The following is a 25169-nucleotide window of genomic DNA, read 5'->3' on the forward strand; positions in this document are numbered from 1 at the left end:
TACGCTATCGTAGTAGGGGTTGTATCTTAAAAAAATCTCAATACTGCTTGTTTTTTGCTATGATCGGATGTAGACTCAAATGGTTTAGAGGTCTCGCAACTTTTTTATATATTTGTGTTTCCTCAGGAAAAAAAATCTATTAGTATTAAATAATTTTATGTATGATAGAGTAAAAGAAATTGAATAATTATATTAGTCACATAATACATATAACATTAAATCCAAATCGATCCTCACAGAACAAGAATCTGTCATGTCATCATAATAAATAAATTCTCGAATATGAGAAAAAAAAACAAGTGTTATGAAAGTATTTTTAAAAATAAATTATAATAATGTCAGTAAATGCATATAAGAAAATTTTTATTCAAAAAAATGAACTTTTATAGATAAGTAAAAAATATTTTTCTGACATCGCAACGATAACTATAAATTATCCTACAAAAACCATAGCTAGTAAACTAATCTATAAAAACCTCAAAGACTTACAAAATCTTTTGCATATAATTTTAAACCTTTCTTTCAGCATTAATTTTTTTAGGCACATTTATAATTGCTATTGAATACAATGTTTTGTTTTAAATAACATTGATAATTTTTTAGATTGGCGATGAAATTTCGTAACAGTCATTATGCGTATATTTTCATTTGAATTCTTCCTATTTATGAGAAAAACGTTGTATAACATGATAAACGCCTTGTGCCGCGCTGATATAAACTAATTTTATATTTATGTATCGAGGGAGCAGTAGTGGAAGTCAACTTTAATGAACATAAATAACGTTATTGGATTTAACCAAAGAGTCTGAAGGAAATTGCATTTATTTAAAGTTACAATTCTTAAATAGTTCCATTTGAGATATTAATTTCTGATTTGTGTTAACTTTATAAGAGATGCTGAGCAAGATGATGGTAGCATATTAGTCTGGGGTCGACAAACATGTTATATTTCAGATGTATTTTGGGAAAATGTACTAAATAGAATTATAAATATATATATATATATATAATATTAAATATTAACGAATATTTATCATAGACTAGGTATTTTATATCATCATGATTAATTTAGAATCAAATATAAAGCAAAAATTTTATCTGAGAATATAAATATTTTATTAAGTATGCTGAAACATATTTATTCGAATATAAAAACGATTAAGAAAATTTTGATGGCGACATATTCTATTATGTTATTTCTAGTTAAATCCTTTCCGTTTTAAACGTTATTTACTGCTTTTATATTTAAAATATGAACTTCTACTTTGAAGAAAGACTTTAAAAGAAAAGAATGATAATTTTTAAAAACAAATAGTATAGTATATAAGCAAAATTTATAGAAAAAAATTGCATTAAATTATAATACAAAAGTTTTGAGATTTTGAATTTTTTTAATTCAATTTCTGATACTTATCAAGCAGAATCTTGATAGTTTTATGTTCTTAAAATTTTTTTGCATAGGGTTAAGGTTAAATAAATTTTAAAAAACGATTCTGACGAGTTTTAAACCAAGTTATATATAAATAATAATTAAATAAAAACGTCTAACATATATTATAGACGTTGTTCAATAAAAATAACCCGAAGTAAAAAATATATATTTGATTTTTAGCATAATAAGAAAAAATTAAGCAGTTTAATGATTTCAAAACACGAAAAGATAAGGGCAAAAAACAAATAAAATGTTTTTTATAATATTGTAGACAGATACATTCAATATTTTTTGGCATGTTTTTTATGACTGATTTTTTTTTCAAAGTCAAAAAAAACCTCGGAAATTAGTCGATGTGACGGATTTAAATAATATCTTACAATTTATTCTATATTCCGTTTTAATACCTTTTATGTATACAAACGTTGCAAAAATCATATAAAATATTTCATCCTTTAAATAGCAGACCTTTATCTGTCTTTAGATTTGTATAATACCCTTAATATTTTTTTATTGATACTTTATTAGATTTACGTCTCGATTTCGTCACTTTCTACGAGTCCGCTTTTGTATTTGTTAGATTGATTTAGACACTAAGCCGTTTTATATTTTTACATAGTAAATAGTTATACATCATGTATGAATAAAGTAAAACTTGTGTTCAAGTTCAAAAATAATTTTTTAATGAGCTATAATATCAAAAGTGTATGATATTAAATATAATTTGATTGAGATTTGAAATGTAAAAAAATTTGTCAATGTGTACGTCAAATGTCGACAATTCTCAAATAACATGTCAAGGGGCTACAGACGAAAAGGAGGGTGTTTGGCATATGTTTTAAAATAAAAAATTAAAAGAAACTAAAGTGCAAAACCGAAACATAAAACACAAAAAAAAACAGTATTTGAAGGCTTGGCCAAAGTCCACTTTAGCACGCAAAATTCGATATAGGGTTTTTTGTGTTTTTTTGCCTCTTTTTTTTAAAAAATGGAGGAGAGAATTTTGACGAGAGAAGAATTAGAAATCATATATAATGATTTAATAGTGAAATTTTAAAATAAAACTTGTGATATATGTTATGGTAGAATGAGGAAAGAAAGAAAATACAGTAGTATCTTTAAGTGTACTTGGAAAGATTGTAAAAAGTCAATTTCCATTTGGCATGATACGTTCTTTAATAATTGTAAACTCAATCATATAACATGTTTACAGATACTTATCATGTGGGTTATCGGTTATTCTCGGAAGCATATTTGTCAAATTTTGGGTTGTACGAAAAAATCAATATCTTCATTATTGAAAAAACTAAAGGAAATATGTATTTACGATAAATATTTATCTACTCTGAATATGCTGGGTGGAGAAGGGATAATAGTAGAAATCGACGAATAAAAAATTGGAAAAAATAAATACAATAGAGGTAAATTAGTGAAAGGCTTCTGGTGTTTTGGCATGGTCGAACGAACCATAGAACGTAGAATCATAATGCTTTATATTAAAAAAAAAAAAGATAAAGAAACACTTACTGAACTTTGGTGAAATATGTAAATAGAGATAGTATTATATATAGCAATATGTGGAGAGCCTACAATTCTTTGGGTACTATATTTAAACATCATATGGTTAATCATTCATTATATTACAAGAACCAAATACGGGAGTTCATACCAATACCATAGAAGGTAATTGTCGTTCCCTTAAAAATTCTATACCTAATCAAATAGATCAGTTAATAGTGCAAAACTTTATTTATTTAGGTATATGCTCCAGAGAAATAATTCTAATTCTGTTTTTGATGCATTAATAAATTTATTGTTCTAATTTTAATTTTTGTTCCTACCTCCACATTTTCTCTCCTCCATTTTTTTAAAAAAGGGGCAAAAAAAAAACACAAAAAACCCTATATCAAATTTTGCGTGCTAAAGTGGACTTTAATCTCCTGTGATTTAACAATTTTATTGATAAAATAAATTTCATTTTTTTCATTATAGATATCCTTGTTTTTTGATGGCTGTCAATCAAATAGATGTAATGGTAATCGAAAAACGATCGGTTTATTTTTGAATATGTGATTTTACTGTTCAACAATTATAGTTAGTATGATTACTAAATATATGCAAAATTTCAATGGATTTCTGACTAAGAAAAGCAGATAATTAAAAAATCTTTTCCATATGTTTAATAATTTCAAACTTGAACTTAGTTAAAAACTGATCAATTGGATAATGTGGTTAACGTTTTTTCTTTTTTAATTTTTTAAATGACATGTCAAATTTATCAAAACAACTCCATGCATGTATTTTTTCGCATATTGTTTTTAATACTACACTCCATATATTATTGATTATAAAATATATCTATATTTTGAATTTGTTTATTAAAAACCACACGAAATAAACATTATAAAATTTTGATAAAAATATTTCATAGATTTTATTTTTTTACATTAAAGGAGAATTTATTTTATTTATGTTGAAAAAAAAACCCCATATAATGGATTGTCCACTCTTTCTTTTATTGTTTAATACATGTTTTAATACAATATCTTTATTTAGTTTTTGGCAAACAGACACAGAAGTAATTTTATATATGGGATTAGAAGAGGACATAAAAGTAGATCCATTATTCTCTTTTTCAATAATAGAATATGCGTATGTGGAGGAAAATGATGGTTCATTAAAAAATTTAGTAAGTTCTTATAACTTCAGTTTATTCGAAGACAAAGATCAGGAAAATTTAGAGTCGGAATATATCAGATTTACTGATATATCTATCGATGTTCCAAAAAATAAATTTTTTTATAGTAAGAGAATTTTGAAGGCAACTTTCAAATCGAATAAGGATAGTTTATATAAAATTATAAGAAAAAATACCATTGAATATTCGGACTTTTTTAATTTAAATGTTGATACTAAATTTAAAACTATCAAATGGTGGGGAATGTCCATACATAATAGAACAAACCATACAAGTTTATATGAAAGTACCTTAGAAAACACAAATAAACATATAAGATTACATAAAGAATCAAGAAGTACTAAATCTTTACTACCATATCATTTTAAAGATAACACTGAGTTTTTTAATGATCTTGAAAAAACATGCGATACATATATATTTGAACTAGATAAAAATACAGATGAAACAAGTGATACTAGTGTATTTAATTTAGATGCTCTCCAATCCACATCAGAATATAATAAATTTTTGCTGCTGCCAATTTTACATAATAAAAATATAGAGAAAAAAACAAAAGAAAAGGAGAAACTATACAATATAATTAAACAAAAAATCATTTCTAAATTTGAAAAAACATATGAAATTTCTTTACTTGCATATAGAGAAATACCATATGTATTTTTTGTAGAAAAGGGGGTTAAAAAATTAATTCGCTCTTTTTCTTTGAAAAAGAAAATCAAAAATAAAAAGTAATACTTCGTTAATCTTGTTTTTATTTTGGATAAAGTCGTATTCTCTTCTGAGATGCAACTCTATTATAGAAAAGTTATATTTTAAAGATTTATTCTGTTGTTCTTTCATACCACCAAGTAAGAAGTATCTATTAAAATTTTTATTGTTTGTTTACGAGGTAAAGAAATCGAAAAGTGTCAAAGTGATGTCTTTTACACGTGAGAAGACAGCTCAATTATATTATAATTGCTGTAATCCAAATTTTTTCTTTAAAAGCTTCGGAGATTTGTTTTTGTAATGCTTCCCTTTGCGTTCATAACAGCTAATGTTTTTTAAGAAGTACACATTGCTTCTCCAGGTCTAGAATATAAGCTTACTTTTTGGCTTTGATTTACTCTCGTGCGTCAAATTTATTTAAAAATAAATACATTATTAAGCTATATTTAATATCTTATTTACTAATTACTTTTCACAAGATAGCTTACAATCTCTTCTGATAGTTTCCGGAGTTCCTTCTGAAATCCACATATTGAACTCTTAAAGCCCTCTTCGTGATCAGTATAAAGCTTTGTCTGATTGAGATAGTTAAGCTTTCTAAGCCATTTTAAGGACTCTTGTTTGTATATATGCTTCTGTTCTGAGTTCTATTTTAAGCTCTTTGGTATGCACGCGGTGAAATTAGTTACTATTCCAACTCAAGTCATCACATAAGGAACATTTTCTGGCTTTTATAAATAGAGGAAGCCACTTGATTTCTATGCAAGTCGTATTTATGTTCCTTTTCTGTTTCTACCGCATGAATTGCTAAAGCAATTGATCAATTTCAACAACAGCCACTGCTTTTCTCAACTTGTCCACAATTAGTATATCATGCTTGTTATACTTTATTTTGATACTTAAATGTATCCTAGTGTCAATTATTATCTCAATATACTCATTAGCTCCACATCTGGGCAGATTGGTTTTTTTCTTTTAGCATAGGATAAAATATTAAATAAATTTAATTTATACTTTAAACTATAATTATAAATAAATTAGCGAAATTATCTAATTTACAATAATATATTTAAAAAATTAATTGTATGAATCTCGCAAAGTAATTTCTAATTTTTATATTAAACATATAAGTTGATATTTATGGTAGTTTATATTTTTTTTAACTATTTATTCCATAAGATATTAAAATCCATACAATTGTCTAATTACAGAAAAATCATGTAATATTGGGCAATATAATCATGTATAGCTTTTATAATTAGATTTCGCATTTGCAAATATGATACTTAACTCACTTTATAAGTTTATACTATTTTTCAATCAAATTATAATGCAAATTCTTACGTTCTGTTAATTTGCAGCTTTTCTTCATATTTTTTGCATTTTAAAAAAAAATTGAAGTAAAATAACAACAACAAAACACTGCAACTTCTTCTCAAAGCATTTTATCTGTTATTCTTATTTCCTGGGATATTTTTGAATCTGCAGTATTACTTCTATTTTTATGTATTCAGATTTCTCTTGTTATAATTGTTTTCAGTATCAAATACAAAATTTTTACGCATTTATAGATTAGTTTTTCAAAGATACATTATTTTTAGATTCAAGTTTTTGTTTGATATACAAACCAATAAATCTGTAATTATTTCAGTTTTAAAACATTATATCTGAAAAATTTGGTTACTTAATTTTGAATCATAAAATAATTGTAATTTTTAAATTATTGTAACAATCAATAAATATTTTTTTGTGAATTTAATAAATGTTTAGTTACTGATAAAACTGTAATGCTTTGTTTTATCACAGATTAATAAATAGAATCCTTGATTTTAATTTAACAAATTAAAATGTTTCCCCCCTTTTTTAATAGTCCTAAGTCTTTTTATCGTTTTTTATTTGTAATATGAACTAGTCATTCACGATTTATCGTGTAAGTAAATTTTTCATGTAAATAATTATATTTTTTACACTCAAAAAAAAAAAAATAAACCCGATTTTATCATATAATTGATATAAAAATAGCTTATAGTGTATATATGATTTTTAATTTTTTTAGGAATTATATAATAGTAACTATTCTATTAATTCTAAATTATCTTAATAACTAGATATTATTGTTAAAAATTAGCTCATGAAATATCGATTTTGTGTAAAAGATAATTCAAACTATTTCCGTGTAATGTATAATCAAAGTTACGAAAAAAAAAATTAATGTTAGAGTACTAGTTTTCAAACAAATCCGTACACAAAACAAACCAAAATTTACACCATAATACATATTTTTCCTTGTTGCAATTTTAATCTATATTCTTTAATTTTTCTGTATTCTTTTCTATTTATTTTGCATTTTACTTGAAAATCGCTTAGAAATAGTTTTATGTGCTTAGACAATTTATTTCAACTTATTTGAAAATATTTATAAAATACTTATTCTACAATAATGTAATATATTCAAAAATTTTAATATATTATAGCACACTGGGAAATGAATTACAATTTAAATATTTAAATTAAATGTTGAATAACACATCTATGATTTACTATTTTCTCATCACATTTGGTCTTTAAATAACAAAAAAAAAATAAAATAAATGCAAAAACAAACAATTTAAATTGATGTACTTTCTATATGTTAGATATATCTAAGATAAGTTGTATTTATTTATACAATATATCTAAGATATTCAATTCACGACACTATAAAAATATACTGCTATTTACAATAAATGATTTGAAATGATATATTTCATAGAAATTTTAAAATTTGATCTGATGAAACAAAAATATAACAAGTAGTGTTCTATATGTTTTTATACTTTAACAATAAATGTATGTCTTTAAATATACCAATTGTTGTTTGATATTAGTTTTATTTGTTTTCTAATTTTCGTTAGTTAAATACATAATTTTAAATTTTCTATTTTATTCTTATTTCATTGCATTAACATCTTTTTTAAGCAATTTGTTTAAGTTTTATTTTACAAATCATGCATTATTAATGTAACATATTTTAATTTTTTTGATTTGTTCTTTCGTCACATTTATTAAATTTGACAGATACAATTTATCAAAAAAAATTAAAAAATAATTAAATAACAAAATAGTAATAAAAATTACAAAATATATTTAAATAACAAAATAATAAAAAAAAATTATCTGATATTTTTATTTAATTTATTTTAATATAAAAAAATTATCTGATATTTTTATTTAATTTATTTTAATATAAAAAAAAATTATCTGATATTTTTATTTAATTTATTTTAATATAAAAAAAAATTATCTGATATTTTTATTTAATTTATTTTAATATAAAAAAAATTATCTGATATTTTTATTTAATTTATTTTAATATAAAAAAAATTATCTGATATTTTTATTTAATTTATTTTAATATAAAAAAGGAAAAAAACATCCCCTTAACAATGAATTTCTTTCTTTTATATTTATTAAACGGCACGTGTATTAATACAGTCTCTTTATTCGTTTTTAGCGAAAGAATGAATGAGACGAACATCTATCTAGGAATGGATGAAGATTTGTCAGAAACAGCTTCATGTTTCTTTGAAATTCAAGAATATGCAATTCTTAAAGACAAGGAAGTAGTAAAAATTTATAATCTTAATCCATGTGATGAATCAGATCTTAAAAATATATATACTGAATATAATAAGCATGAAGGGCAATCTACTTATGAAAATTCAAACAAACGAATTTTCGACGTTAAAAGGATTCTAAAGACATCATTTGATATACAAACTAATAATATATATAGAATATTTAAAAAGAGTAAGCTTAATAATACTGTTATGTGCTCGGAATATTTTTTATTCAATTTTGAAAAAAAATTTTATACCTTAGAATTGTCAGAGCGATCTAAAATAACTAAAGATTTAGATGTTATTGTATTTGATAATCTCAAAGATATATTATTTTTTGACAATCAATTAAATGAGATGAAAATCGAAAATCAACAAGACAAAAAAACAATAATGGAACAAGTACATAATCCAAAAATATTGCCCGAAACTAGTCCCAATATAAAACAACCCCATGAAATTTACAAGGAACAAAATTTCCACATGAAAAAAAACAATGATAAAACACAGAAATATATTACAAATCCTAAACAAGAAACTATAGATGGTCAAGTATATGATAGCTTTCAACATAATGAACAAAGAATAAAAAACGAAGAACATTCTAAAAGTCTAAAAAATGCACATCAAAATTCTAATAAAATTAAAAAAAATGAAAAAATTTATAAAGCACCTAAAAAATCTGAACAAACTTATAAAAGTCCAAAAAACATCGAACAAACTTATAAAAGTCCCCAAAACATCGAACAAACTTATAAAAGTCCCAAAAACATCGAACAAACTTATAAAAAGCCAAAAAACATCGAACAAACTTATAAAAAGCCAAAAAACATCGAAGAGACATACAAAAGACCTCCAAGTAAAGTAAGACGTTACTTTCCATCAAATAGCAGTGAACCAGCAACAAATGAAATTGTAGAGAACAGCAATGGTGAAAACAATACAAACAGCGAACCAATTTATGATGAGATAGACGAGAATAACAATGAGAGAACCGATAAGATCAAAATAGACCCTATTTATTGCGAAATAGATGATAAAAATAATAATAATAGTAAATACGAATCTATAAGTAAATCACATAGTGGTAAAAATATATCGGTGGAAAATAAAGATAGGCATATTAATGACAAAAATTACTCTTCCAAGGTTAAAAAAATAAGTTTGTTATGTTGTTGTATTAAAAACAACAAAATCTCTGATGATGATGAAAAGAAAAAAATGTAAGAATGCTTATAATTACAATAGAAGCAACATTGAAAAAAAAACAATTGAAAAACTATCTTAGCTTCGATAAAGGAAATTCTTCAAAAAAAAAGTATAAAAAAATTAAACAATAAAATTTTTTTATTTCAAATAAACTACTTGATATGATATTATTTCAATTGATTTAATATATATCTTTGAGTGAATATTTTATTTGGTTTTTGATATTTTCAGTTTTTATAACGGATCTTTTTTACTTATATTATAAAGCCAAGCAAACATTTATTTGCTTTTTGTTGAAGAAAGTAAATTCAATAGTATATTATAATAATTTTTCATCTAAACTAAAATTATGGCAACTGATATTATTTTCAATATACTATTTTTTCAAGCTTTAAAACTAAAATGTAAAAAAAATATTATAGTTAAGTTAATTTTTTAATATATATTTTTTTGTTTTAATATATTTTTATTTTTTTTGCGCGTGTAAATAATATTGTATACGATAACAAATACTTTACTACCTTTATCATTTTTTTTGACAATATTGATGTTTTTATAAAACGCACAAACATACTCAAAAAAAATCTACAAGATACACATTTATTTAAAGGTTTTTGTTAATTTGGTATTTTATTTTGCCAGAATGTAATGTCTATTGGTTAACTTCGATCGAATTATTCTTATTATTCACAGGTAAAGTTTTTTTTTCTGTTTAAAATTAATCGAAAAATTCTCAAGAGTTTTTACCAAATTTGGTAGTAAAGGATAATCATAGTTATCAAGATCATTGTTGAGTCCTTAAAATGACTTTAGAAAGCCTAACTATGTCAGTCTTACATGGCTTGATATTGATCAGGAAGGAGAATTTAAGAGTCTATTGCGTGGATTCAAGAAGGAACTTCAGGAACTGTCAGAAGAGACTATAAGCGTATCTTGTGAAAGGTATATCGTAAGTAAGATATTATTTATGCCCAAATAAAGTATTTTATTTAAGAATTCAGCCTAAACAAAAAAATTTATAGTAAAAGATTCATTTAAGTCCACCGTCTAATCAATATTTCTTAGAAGATGTGAAAATTCTTATAAAAGTTAAATTGCAGGATTACATTGATAATGATTGCAACGATGAAAAGTAAACAGACTTGATAGTCTAGTCAAGATAAATTATTAAGTGAGATAAATATGCTAAATGGTAATAAAAGTACCAAATTAAAAAATGAGTTAACTTTTTGAAAAAACAACAACTATATTGTGAGATTGATGTAAACAGAAGCAAAAATATATAGCGAAGTTGTATAATCAACAATTAAAACTTAGATATCAAATTTGTACAACGCAACATAAGGATTTTAGCATAAGAATTAATTAATTGTCTGCAATGCTGAATCGTCCTGGTTTAATTACAAAGGGAAAAGTGCAACATACACCAAATTTAAAATCAAAGAAAAAAGGAATTAATAATTGTCTAGAAAAAATGCAATATTTTATAAATAAAGAGACTTTGCTGTCTTACTCTTTGTGTTAAAGATTTGGAAAAAATTAAAAAAATGCTATAGAGTAAAAGGTGAAGGTCGACTTGCCATATAGAATTTATCAACTTAGACTACAAACCAAATGTCTAGAAGTGTAAGAAAACCAAGCATTTAAACAGGAAACAATCTAGAAACTTTAAAAAAAGAAGGCCCATAAGCTTTCAAATGTGGTTACACTTAACTCTACCATAGAAATATCAGAGATTTAGAGCTAAAACAAGATTTAATATGATTTCTATTGCCGTATTTACGACTATGGTAGATATTTTTGGATACTTTTATGCACGTATGAATTTAAATTATAAAGCTATCGTTTCGAGTGTCCCTCTTCTTTGCTAGTTGTATTTATAGCTAGTTATATATTAAAGCCAAAATTTCAACAAATAAATTCCTGTCTTCGACATTAACAGTTATGCTTTTAAATCATTTTCACCATTAATTAATTAAAACATGATCTTTGAAAGTCTAGATTTTTGCTATTTTAGGTTTTTTATGTGATACTGATAATTAAAGTGATTTAAATATATTTTTTTATTATATAAATTTTTAGAATAGGACGAAGGTTTCGCCTGCGACTTAAGACTGTAAAAAAACCATATTGAATTATTATTTTTTACACCTTCCAAAACGAAAACTTTAATATTCTTCCCTATTTTCGTTGTTAGAAAATGGGCATTTGTTTATAAAATTGATAAAAACACATTTCAGATATTTGTTATCTGAGCAGTATCATGAAATATTTTTGCAGGACCTTATTACATCAATTAATATTGACAATGTTCTTTAAGAAATCATCTACTTTTATGGCCTTTGAATAAACTTTAACCCATATTACTCTTTCCTCAGGAAAGGCATATCTCAGTAAGAACCCGGGCTTGTTCCTTGACGAAAATGGTTCACGCCTCGTTTTTTTGACCTTAAACATATTTTTTAGATTATGCGAACGATTGAAAATATTTTATTGCTTAAAAAATCCTATTTAGGTTAATTTGTTTTTTCTATATAGTAAATGTTAATCTACAAAAATTATAATTTGATGGGACATAAGTGGAACAAAAGTGGAGAAAATATGCATAGATCATATTTTTACATCAGAATTCTTTGCACATGAAGAGTGTCAAACATTTCAATTGTATTAGACAAATGTCGGAATTAGTTAATTATGGTTTGCCGCATGACAGAAATAATCGGAAGTTATTCTTGACTTTAATTTCTTCAGCACATTAATTTTTTTTTCCAAAATAATTTAGAAATATACGGCTCACGAAATTTAATTTCAGTGCTTTAGTTTTTTTAGTTATGTAAGGCTCGTTATCTAAACCAAATTTGAATTTTTTTTAACCGTAAAAAAGTTTTAAGATTTCATTTACTAAGGTATTTTTTAACATACCCAGAATGGGTAAAAGAAAGATTTTATTTTTTGTAAATATATAAGATGTATCTTAAAAATATATTTTTAAATACTTTAAAATTTCATTTCTTATTTTATGTAATTCAAGCAAATTATTTGGCATTATACTATACTTATCTGTAATATTATAATGATTATTGGTCTAATACTATTGTATAAAACTTATATATAAGCCATAGATATTAAGATATATTTATAATATATCAAGTGACACCTACATCATTATTAGAAAGAGGCCCAGCCAATCTCTATATTACTCTAGTATTATATTTTCTTATATTAACATCTCATCCATTTTCCTCAGTCTCATTCTTCGCGTATTATCAATACAATATAACATTAGGCTTGTCTTGGTACTAAGCTAATATATGTAAAGACATTTTCCATATGGCCCAATGACTCGTCTCGCTGCAGCCAAGGAATTCACTATTTTTTGATATCATGATAGGCGTGAATCTAGTGACTATGGTATGCTTTATAACATAAGATAAATAAGGAGTTTCTCCAGATTAATACATCTTTTCAAGTGACACTTTAGATATATTTTTACTATGTATGGTTTTTGATGAAATTACAAATATTTTAATAGATAAGACAACATATCGTTTGAAACATACAGTTACAATGTTTTATATAATTCGATATTACATAAAATCATGTTTGGCATTTATTGGCTTCTATACGACATTAAAAAAATTATTTACTTGCTAATTACTGCGCCAATTCTGGCAATATTTTGTTTTTGAATTCTAGCGCTGTGATGATTCAAATTATTTAATCTTTAAACATCAATCAGTAAAAGTTACCATATGGACACAAAGAATATAAAAAGTTTTATTAAGTTAATTTATCATTAGTCTTAAATAGTTATAGCACAGCTTCCCCAGTATCGCTCATTGAATTTGGCTATTCGCAGACTTTGGTTTCTGGTGATTTATTTATGTTTTTCAACTCCAAATTGATCATCTTCATTCCCCTCTGCCGTCACCACCTCTTTAGCAGTCGCAGTATTCGCTAGTGTGCTTACAGCTTTAGCCACTTCTTAATCTCCTGAACCCATTAAACGTATCCTCGTCGTCGTTCAAAGAGATAGACTCTAGAGTCCTCTTAATCACAATAGACCGAATGTATGCTTCCAGGTAGGGTTGAATTTTCAGCTCCCCGTTGTACTTTCTATGATATTTGGTCACCTCTTCATTCTATGTCATTACATAAGGAACTATTCTTGTCCAAGATTTATGTTTTTGGACACAAATATTATGTTTTATATTATGTAACAAAAACAAGTAATTAAACAGGGTAACATATATTTAATAATTGCAATATTACATCATAAAGCAGTTATAAGTTAAAATCGCACAATACATAATTAAATTTTAACAATATGAAATATAGAATACGGGCTTGCATCATTTCAATTCCATTTTTGTAGATATAAATGAATCTTGTTTTCTATTTTTAAATATCAGTTTCCATTATCTCTTGTATACATAGTTGTAATTGTTTCTTTGTTTTTTATAATCCAGAGCCAAGTAGCGTAGTAGAGCATTATGTTAGTAAAAACAAAACGAATTTTGACAGAACCATATAGGCTCACCTTACATGTGTTTGGGACGAATACAATATATTGTTCATGACTGTAACCGACAAGTTTTTTAAAACATACCTTATATCTGAAAAAAAAGTGTTTTCCATCAAAAATGCTATTGCGCCATTTTGAATTAGTAAGTGTTAAATACTGATAGAACAATTAAAGAAAATAATTAATTTCTGGTTGATCCTTCTTAATAATATATAATAAGGAGCTATGAGTCCTGGAACCTATATTATTATTTCCATGGCACGCTATCCATCAACATCTGAAAAACAGAAGTTAATTATACAATATAAAACAAGGAGAATTTGTGTAGTAATCAAATACGACTGCATAATGTATACTAAGGCAAATAAAAATGATCTAGTACAAATGTGCTTCATCCAGGCTATTCAACCCGTTCATGATAATTCAATTTTAGAAATCCTTTGAACGCTAAAAAATGAAACTAACCGATATCTTAGTACAAAATTAAAAGAAATGACCAATTTCGTTTTGGCAACGTTAAGCACTATTCCCCTGGGCAAATATCTTGTCGTTGTAGCAGTTTAAAGTATTGCTTTCTATATGCAATTTTTAGTTACTTAAATAATTAAGATAACAAAAAAAAAATTTTACGTAAAACATTATAATAATATTGTTATGTGAGTATAAATACATAGACGATTCAGATAAAAACGACCTATTTTTATACAGCGACTTGCTTTCGCGTTTTGAATTTTTTATCATTATATCTTGTCATGGGACAGCTCTCCAGTAATCCTACGCCTACCCTGGAGGCCAGAAATAATAGTTTATAGATATTCTCTTCTTTTTTTTAATCATCTCTAGAAAAGCATGAAGAAATCTAATAAACCTTTTATAGTAAAGATTCTTCGAGGACTGTTAAACATAAAATAGTCCACATATCTATTATTGTTTTTTTCATTATGCTTATTTTGTTTGTTTTTTGTGCATCACAATTTTAGTGTCAATATTATATTTTAATTTCTGAGTACCTTTTTATTAAATGAAGGATTTGTCTGCTACTAAATTCATGATTTTTCTTAGCGTTATATTTTATTGCATTAAAATATGTTACTTGGCTTTTTTTCTGCGTTGTTGTAGTCAGAATTATTTTAAATTTTGCTTTTCTCATGGTGTCTTGCTTGAGGGGTAAAAACAATGATATTAAATTTTGGAAAAATTAAAATGTTATTTAGCAAGAAAAAGTTGGCGATTAATATCATACATTAAATATTAAATAAACTATATTTTAAGATTTTTTATTGTTTTTAATATCTAAAAATATTTTCAGTTTTTTTTACATGTGTAAAATATTACTTTTTAAGATTATTCTTTTTTTACATATATTGGTTTTATTAAAAAATCAGAATATTGAGAACTTGACAGCCCATACAAAATATTTGACATCATATTAAACACATCTTTGTTTAAAGTTAAAAAATCAGCTAAATTAGCATAAAAAACAAATAAACATTTAAAAACAAACATGGAAAAATTTTGTCTAGCTTTTGGTTTTGCGGCAATATAAATATTTGTAATTTCCCCACTCATTTTGACATAAAAATTTATTCAAATCAAAATTTTGTTTGTTATTAATCAAATTTTTAATAAAAATTGACATACTTCAAATTTCGAAAATTAATTTAGATATAATGATTACAAAAATTAGATAAGATTAATTTAATTTTTTTTTTAAGTTTAATTTGCAGTTTGACAACTCTCTATTATTAGTTACATAGTACATCATATTAAAATCGATTCTTTTTGTCACGCATTGTTCAAAATTTATTTTTTTAATTTGTTTTGTATAAAAAAAAATTCTATTATCCCCCATTAATGAATCAATTTTTTTTATTTTTATTCATCAACACATGTATAAATACAGTTTCCATATGCATTAATAGTAAAAAGGATGAGAATATCTTGTACTTGGAAACGGACGAGGATGTAATAAAGACGCCTTCTTGTTCTTTTTTGTTATTGGAATATGAAACATTGAAAGATACAGAAAATTCTAACTGTTACAAGTTCATATCATGTGATGAAACTGATAATGAATACATCAATTCTGAATACTATAAAAACAAAGCAAAAGAAGTACCCTTGGACTCAATAAATATAGTCGTTGATGTAAGGAAATTCATAAAAACATCATTTAATATAAATACACATAATATATATAGGATAATAAAAAAGAATGCGATTGACAATGATAGTTATTGTTCAGATTATTTTCTTATGAACGATGATAAAAAATTTCATATAATTAATTTCTTTGCCCAATCGGTAATCAATGAACAGTTCGACGATTGTATTTTTGATGTACAAAAAAAAATGATCATTTTTGAAAATCATCTAAAAGAATTAAACTTTACAAAACAACAAGATCAATATCTCACAGAAGGTTACGCATACAATGTAAACATATTATCGGACGAATATACTGCAAAAAAAAAATTTGGAGGAGTTGAAAAAAAAATTTGTACTTGTAGTAAACAAAACAATAATAATGAATTTAAAAAAAAAGTATCATGGAAGAATAAAATAATTATAAATGGGCAAATATACGATCTACCGCGATACAAAAATCAAACAATAAATACTGAAGAACACCAGAAAAGACCTAAAGACATCGATCAAATAACTATTAAACATCAATATATGACTCAACTCTATCCCGGAAACAAAAATACAGAACCAATCTACGAAAACATTAACGTGGAAAGTAATCGAAATCAAGCGAAATTAATTTATTGCGAAACAGACCAAAACATTAATGAGAAAAATAACAGAAACACAAATGAACATAATTATTATAAAATGGAAAAGAACAAAAATAATATAGGTAATGAAATAAAAAATGAAGCATATAATGAGCAAAAAACAACGTCGGAACAGGAAACTTATATGCATAAGTACGTTCAACCCTCTGAAAATTTTTATGAAGACGGGGCTAAAAAATCTTGTTCTTTAAGTGGTTGTTTTGGAGGGAAGAAACTATTTAGTAATAAGAAAGCTATTTTAGATTATGATGGCGTTTATAAAAAAATTGAATGATTAAGATGTAATTATAAGAGAAACAATGAAAAAACGTTCCCAAAAAGTTTTATCATCTCCTGAAAGATTAAAATTCTCTTAATAAAAAACATAATTTTATAATCTATATTTAGTAATTGATCAAAAAAAATTATATACCATATATTTTTTAGTTATATGGGTGTCTTTTATTTTGCCAAGGCAGTTTAGTTGATAAGTGTATGTAATATAATGATTCAATTACATTTCTTATAGAACAAAAAAAAATATATCTAAATTTAAATATAGAAATGGTATGATCATAATTTGATCTTGATTAACACAGTAAATTTCATTTGATTTAGTGTTTTGAAATATCGTATTTATTGTGTGTTTCTTCTTAAACTGGTCAAGAATCAAGCCACCTATTTATTGTCGCTGTTCGGAGCGATATCAAGGAAAATGCTTACTTTAGAATAGAAAAAAAATTTTACGGAGTGATGTTTCCTTAAAAATGCTTACTTTATATGATTAAAAAATATTGCAGAAAAAGATCGTTGGTATTAATTTAAAAGTTGTATGTTTAAATTTTTTTAATTTTAAGGGCATAAAAATAAAATTTAATAACAACAAAAGACAAGAAGTTTTTGTCTTTTTACAGAATGGTATTGTTTGGGGTGAAGTTAGTATTAAACAATAATAAGAATGTTTTAGAGCAAAATCAAGAAAATTTATTCATTTTGTGGATGTAATTAATGGTATCACGGATCTCAGGGTGGGATTTAAAGTAAGTCTATATAGATCATTAAGATTCTTTCCACCAACGAGAGACGCTTCAAAATTGATCCACGTCTAAAATAGGCATGCGGGACGTGATAGATTGTTTTCATTTTTGCAAACAAAAGTCTTTGGCGCAACCCAAAAAGATATTCAGAGAGTTTTGAATAGCTGTGATATATGCCGAGCAAAAAGAAAGTTGGTAACTATATTAGTTATTAGACCATTGTTACAAAATATCCAAAAAAATATTTGTTGCTGACTTGATTATATTCCGAATATATCTCGAACAAATGAAGCATATGAATGGTTATTTAGTATTGTAGATTCTTGCGCAAAATTTTTCGCACGGTAACACCGCTTTGATAAAACAAGTATTAGTGTATGGAATGCTTTTTAAACATTATTTAGAACGTTTGGCTCTTGTTTAATACTTCATACTGATAACGGCAGAGAATTTGTAAATTAAGAACTCGTCGTTTTATTTTAGAAATATGAAATATGATGTGTAAGGGGAGAGTTAGATGTCCATGGATACAAGAAATGATAGAATGATGCAATCGAACAAAAAGTGGATGTTTCATGTACTCTTAGAACAAAAAATATTTTGAATCAATGGACCAGGGTATTAAAAGAAGTTACCTAGTCATATTATAATTAAACACACTCTACTACCAGACAAACACCATTTTCGTTAATGTTTGGTAGACTCAACGGGACATAATAGACAAGTCTCGACCACGGTATTCTATATTTGATTAATAGCGAAAATCTCTAATAAGAATATAAGGACGAGGAACGAGCTGAAGAAAGTTTATCAGATGTTCTAGATTGTAATACTAATAAAGAAATTGCTCCTATATGCATGCAATGAATAGCACAAACCTTATTTTTAATGAAGATTATCATGGAACAGCTAGAATTCATACACAAACTGCTACAGATAGAATGATATATGAAGTATGTTGAGAAATGATTTCTTAGAGTATAGATAGAAAATAGAGTTCTTATAAGAGCTTATTTGGTCATTAACGTTAATACTAAAGACATTATCTTCTTGAACATTTAGATGAAGAAGTCTATGTTGTAATAGACATAATACAAAATTTAATAAAGTGAAAACATACAGAAGATGATAATGAAATTATTATAGAAGAAATAAGAACAAAAAAGATTAAGTTTGCTTGGTGATAAAAAAAAGTACTAATTTTTTTTTATAATTTATTTTCTTCCTTTTTATTTTCCCTAAAATTATAAAAATAAAATGCAAACATACCACCAAAATCTAGATATAATTTCGACATCCATCAAAGACGATTATTTATTTGTTCTTTTTTTTTCTGGTCCGCCTCTCATCGAAGAGTTTTATTGATTTTTTAACCTTGGATATCGCTCCGAACAATTACATTTATTATTCATAGTTTAGTGTCTGTCCTTGTAATGACAGACTAAGTAGGGAATATACGAAGTATAAACTTTATTCATCTAAATATTATAACGTCTTGAATTTTTTATTTTACGAAATAATTTCGACATCTTTATTAAGATTATAAATTCAATAAAGTCAAATCATGCCATTAAATTATAATTTTCAATTGTGCGTGTTTTAAAAATTTACTTATATCTCACTTATTTACATTTTTAAATTTACTGCTATATCTCATACGTTTGTTTGGTTTTTTTGCGCTGAACCTTTGCTGCTAAACTTCTATATTTCCACTTTTTGAGTTATTCAACGATGTCACAATTTTTTATCAATATTTTTATTCGTTTCTCATCTATTTAATCAAATTTAGTCTGTTTTGTCTAATATTATATTTCATTAAACAAATAATTTCTTGTGTAAATGTATTTTCTACACAATCTCAAGCATTATAAGTATTTTTATTTTCTCTAAAAAACAAATCTTACTTTATTCTGATTTCTTTTTCTCATATTGTACATTTAGACAAAAAATTTTTTAGTGTTATTAGTTTTAAACTCCTTATTTTATTAATTACTTGATGCAAATAAAAACAAAAAAAAAGTCATATTAATTAATCAATTTGTAATTATGGTGTAAACACCCGATATTTTTATTCTTCCTATACCTTAAAGGTAATAATAAAGGTTTAACTCGTAACAACTTGAAAAAAAACATGGTATAATTTTGGCAACAATTGAAAAAGATTTATGACAATTAAAATCGGTCTTAATTCATCTAATAACATATAGTTTTATATTTTATAAAACATAAGTTAGTTCAAATGGCAAAACAAAATAAACATACAATATAATTGTTTTTTTTGATTTTTTATGACTTGTAGGGGTTAGAACCCCTTGTAAATAAATGGTTAACATAGCGAACACATGGATGAACGGGGAAGCAAGAGAGTTCCGTAGTCAAGAGGCTAGAACATTAGAGAAAGAGGCAATTAGAATAAAAAAGAGATTAATGTTGGTATCTAAGGTTTTAAAAAATTGAGTGGAAAAATGTTATGGATTTTGCCTTCTTCTATTTACAGGATTATATTTTTGTGACGAAAGGAGAGCTGGGAAGAAATTTATGGAGTCTTACAAAGAACTGCAAGATTTTAGAGAGAGGTAGAAGAAAGACAAGTAATGTATAAAGAGATTGGAGATGGAGTGTATAAAGGGATTAGGGATGAAGTCTTTAACGAGATTAGGGATGAAAGAAAAGAGAATCTTAAATTGTATAAGAAAAGAAGAAAAATCACAAAATGTTTTATATTTAAGAAAGCAGTCACTACGCTAGAGAATGTCATGAAAGTGCAGCTGGTCGAGAAAAGGAGAAAATCGAAAAGGAACTTGTTTTAGAGAAAGAACCTGTTGTCAAAGATGGAGGGAAAGGATTATAAAAATTAAATAAGTTAGAACAATTAATTGACTAGTATCCTACAGTTTTTAAAGAATCAGAAGAAAAGATAAAATATCTCACATAGGGGAAGTGTAAATAAATACTAAACAAGGTGAAAAGGGGGCAGAACGTGTTATTCTACCTTAGGGAGTAATTTAAAATTACTTGATAAAGTTGAAAAAAGAGGGATTACAAGACGAACAGAAGTGCGTGGGGGTGTCCTATAAAAGCACTTTAAACCCCAAACAAGAATGTAAGATTAGTAAGTATTTTGAAAGCGTTTGACGATTTGGTTAAAAAGGACCCGTACGCTTGTCGTCAATTAGACATATTATGAAGCCTCGCAGGTTTCGAAGGTATTTACAGTTATCGACTTAAGGTAAGGCTCTATCATATTGAGGAGCATCATAAGCACAAGACAGCATTTGAAGTGAATGTACGAGTATACAAATGGAATATATGATCATGGGGCTTGAGAATTCGCCTTAAATAATGTAGAGAGTTATGAACAAAATTTTAGACGAAATCAGTGGTAAAGGCATAAGGTAAAGATGGATGATATAGTTGTTCATAGTAAAGACGTAAGAGTGCATGGCGAGTTACTAAGAGGATAAATAGAAAGTTTGAAGAGTTTGGGTTGTAAGTAAATCAACAAAAATACAATACAAAAAAGATAAGGTGATGTTGTTGGGAGTAATAATCATGGTGGGGCCATGGGACTGAATGATACGAAAAAACAGGAGACACTAGAGTATAGAAAACCTGAGAATTTTAGATAGTTAAGAAGATTTTTAGTACTTACTGTTGGTTTAGAAACTTTATTGCTATCTATGTGTATAGAACAGCAAGGCTTGCTGAGACTTTTAAGAAAGATGTTAAACGGAATTGGACGGAGGATATGGAAGGCGCTTCAAGTATATGAAGCAAGGCTTGAGGGATAATGAAAAGTTTAAGATTCTTAATGAAAAAAGCTATTTAGAGTAAGAATTGATGCGTATGATAAGGGGATAGAAGCAATTCTACTACAAGAAAATATAGAAGGGATGGATTCCTATCCTAGGGGGATCGAAAATGTTGACTCCTACATAGAGACGATATACGATAAGTTAGAAGAATATGTTGAAGGTGTGGAATAAAGAAGTTTTGAAGTGATTTGAGAGGAAAAAATTCCATTTGAATACGGAACATAAAGCGTTGGCAATGATCAGGAATAACCCGTACTTCAACAATAACAGAATAAACAGATGAATAAAACAGATACAAGTATTTGTCAAAACAATAGAATATGTAAAAGAGAGTTGATGGCAGACGCAGATGCGTTGAGTAGACAATATGATCAGGTAGAAGTTTTGGATAGACAGAAAGAAAAGGACAATAAGAGAAAAAAAAAGTAATTGAAAAACAAATATTAGGTAAAAAAATAAACATATTTGTGATAAATAGGAAACATACAACATACTTTATGAATAACCAATAAAAACTAAAACGGCGATGCTTTTTTCGTAACGATCAGTTATGGTCAGTTATTATTGGTCAGACCTATATTATTTGCCTTAATTAGTTACTATGCAATAAAAATAAAGAAATTCCATGAACAACATGGTATATCGCTTTCACACTCAGAAACATTCATCCTTCTGTAACTCAGATAAGTCAAACTCTATTTATAACAATAAACAATCTATTTCTTCCATCTATCTTATTTCCGGATTTCACGGTACCCCAACCCGTAGCATTATTGAATGCTTGCTTTCCACTAGCAAGCTCCCCGGTAAACAAGCCAAGATTTAAAATCCATTTTCGTTGATTTTCATTTTTTACACTAGTTAAATCCTTTTCAGGAGATTTTCTAACGATTTTTTGTTCTGTTTTCCCTTTTTACTGTAATGATAATTAGAAATTTAATAGTCGCTTATAATAGATTACATGTAAATTTCTTTTCTTGTATATCAGATCTATTCTCGTCCATAGTTCTCGTGCTTCGTTTCTTTGACAGTATTTTAATAATTATAGATTTAATAGTAGACCTCTAGCCTCAGTAATTAGAAACCTTTGGGCAAGCGTTAGTTCTTTGCAGTACGTAATGTCTTTACACCGTATATGCATATTGTGGGCGTTGTGTCAGAAGTTAAATTTTTTGTTTAAACACAAACCTTATCTGGGTTTAAGTCTTGACTATATATAAATAAGTTATAAATATGTGTATGTATTTGTTTATTAGATGTTTATATTTACTGCGGACATCTTGAAAAATTATTTTATGAGGCTATTATTGGGTTTATATTATTCTTCAATTTACCTCCACTGCCGCGCACTCTATTTGGTCACACCACCTTATAGTTACCTCTACTATGTTCTTGGTTCCAGACCCTATTTCGGCAAGGCCCCGACGGTGTTCAAAGGAGATGCTCTCAGTGTCTTCTTTATGTTTTCATTTGGATGTAAGCCTCGGTACTAGTTGATGGCATTAATATATTTGCTGTGGTATTTTGTCGCACTTCGTCCCACGCCATGAAGTATGGTATTATCTAATTTTGCATTTGTACGTTAGGCCCAATTCATTTGCTAAGATAACAACTTTCTGAATTTTAACTGTTCTACTTTTTGTAAATTATTCTGGGCACAGTTGTACAAACATCATCATTAAAATACAGGAGAAAAAAGATATTCTACAAAAATATATATAATTTTTCTGGTATAATATTCGGCTTATTAATTACTTTTCACAAGATACGCTTACAGTCTCATCTGGCAGTTTCAGGACTTCCTTCTGAGATTCACTCATTGGGCTCTCGAAGGCCCCTTCCTGATCTGTATCAAGCCCATGTCTGGCTGACATAGTTAGGCTTTCTAAAGTCATTTTAAGGACTCTTGACTGTATATATGCTTCCGTTCTGGGTTCTAGTCTAAGCACTTTGATATGCGTACGGTGAAAATTAGTTACTATTCCATCCCACGTCATCACATAAGGAATAATTTTCGGCTTGTATTTGTAGAGAGAAGCCACAAGATTTGCGAGCAAGTCGTATTTATGTTTTTTTTCTGTTTCTACTGCATGGAGATTTCTACAAAAATAAAATTTTATTTTTTAAAGTAGGTTTATTTGCATCATAAAAAATTGTTATACAAAAAATTACGACGCTAATTTTAGATTGAAAATTGACTGATTTGAATTTATCTTTAGAATAACATTATATTTATACAGCAAAAAAGTGTATTACGAATATGATCAGCGACTAATAGTCTCGACGCGATTTATACCTAATATGAAATTCGATAATTAAACAGGCCAAGAACCTTGACGAAAAATGTAATATTTTATTCCTATTTTTACTCGTACTTAAACTCATAATAAATAAATCCTGCATAACTGAACAATTTACATAATTTTAATAAACTTATGCAACATATCAATTTTTAAATCTTATCTCAAGTTATGTGTTTTTTTAGTATAAACATTTGCGTTCATTGCTTTGGATTCAGAAAATATATTGTCCGAAACACAATAAATTGTATAATACCACAATGAGAGCATTTTTTGTAAAAATTTAATCATTGATCGATAGCACCAAATGTGAAATGGCGGTATTATGTGAAACTTAAAAGCTTGATTCTATCTTACTTTGTAATATTTGTGTTCCCTTGAAGTATTTTATGTTTTTGTTCCTTATTCAAAGCTCCGATGTATGATCTTCTTTCATAGTATTTTCTTCACGGGGACGTATTTGTTTATATAATTGCTGAAGACACTAAAGAGAATTGACTTCTGTATAGCATTTGTCAAATAAATGTTTTAATGGGCTCTTATTACATAAATACATTGACCAAAGTTCTGTCAACATTCAACTTTTTTCTTACTCTTTTTATAGACTCGACATCAAATAACTTTCTTCCTTGCGGAGGAAATCTTAGTATGCATCTGGGATGCACTGACAAACTGTTTGTGAATTTTACGCATAATTTATAAAATCGTTAAAAATAATTTCCAAATATAGTAAATGGATCTTTAGTTTTAATTTTTATTAATCAACAAATTTTCTGCATTTATATATTTTCACGTATGTTTTGGTTTTAAGTCATATTTATGCTGTAATGTAGAAATTTTTTAACAATTGACTATTATTTTATACTTTAATTGAAATTACAATATGAAAAAGAACAGTTTTTAATTATTTTTTTATATGTTTGAATCAATCATTTTAAATCTAATACTTTCTTGTAAAGCCTCGATTGCATACTAAACTATCTGTGCTTTTATTCTATATACAAAAATTATTTTCATATTTTTATCTTAAAAATTTTAAGTACTATATTTTTTTACCCCTTTA

The 25169-nt window shown here is 26.3% G+C and overlaps 3 protein-coding genes across 3 annotated transcripts; all 3 read left to right on the forward strand.

Moving 5' to 3' along the window:
* Positions 1 to 3926: 3926 nt before the first annotated feature.
* Positions 3927 to 4865, forward strand: VNE69_09138 (putative SP-containing protein; the record flags this gene model as incomplete). Its single annotated transcript, XM_065474658.1, has 1 exon — positions 3927 to 4865. One exon carries the CDS (start codon positions 3927 to 3929, stop codon positions 4863 to 4865), a length of 939 nt encoding a protein of 312 aa, XP_065330730.1.
* Positions 4866 to 8266: 3401 nt separating this feature from the next.
* On the forward strand, positions 8267 to 9667 carry VNE69_09139 (uncharacterized protein; the record flags this gene model as incomplete). Its single annotated transcript, XM_065474659.1, has 1 exon — positions 8267 to 9667. The coding sequence occupies one exon, from the start codon at positions 8267 to 8269 to the stop codon at positions 9665 to 9667; it is 1401 nt and encodes a 466-aa protein (XP_065330731.1).
* Positions 9668 to 16028: 6361 nt separating this feature from the next.
* VNE69_09140 (uncharacterized protein) lies at positions 16029 to 17249 on the forward strand (the record flags this gene model as incomplete). Its single annotated transcript, XM_065474660.1, has 1 exon — positions 16029 to 17249. The coding sequence occupies one exon, from the start codon at positions 16029 to 16031 to the stop codon at positions 17247 to 17249; it is 1221 nt and encodes a 406-aa protein (XP_065330732.1).
* Between the last annotated feature and the right edge of the window lie 7920 nt (positions 17250 to 25169).

Source organism: Vairimorpha necatrix, chromosome 9, assembly GCF_036630325.1.
Source record: "Vairimorpha necatrix chromosome 9, complete sequence".
Lineage (NCBI taxonomy): Eukaryota > Fungi > Microsporidia > Nosematidae > Vairimorpha > Vairimorpha necatrix.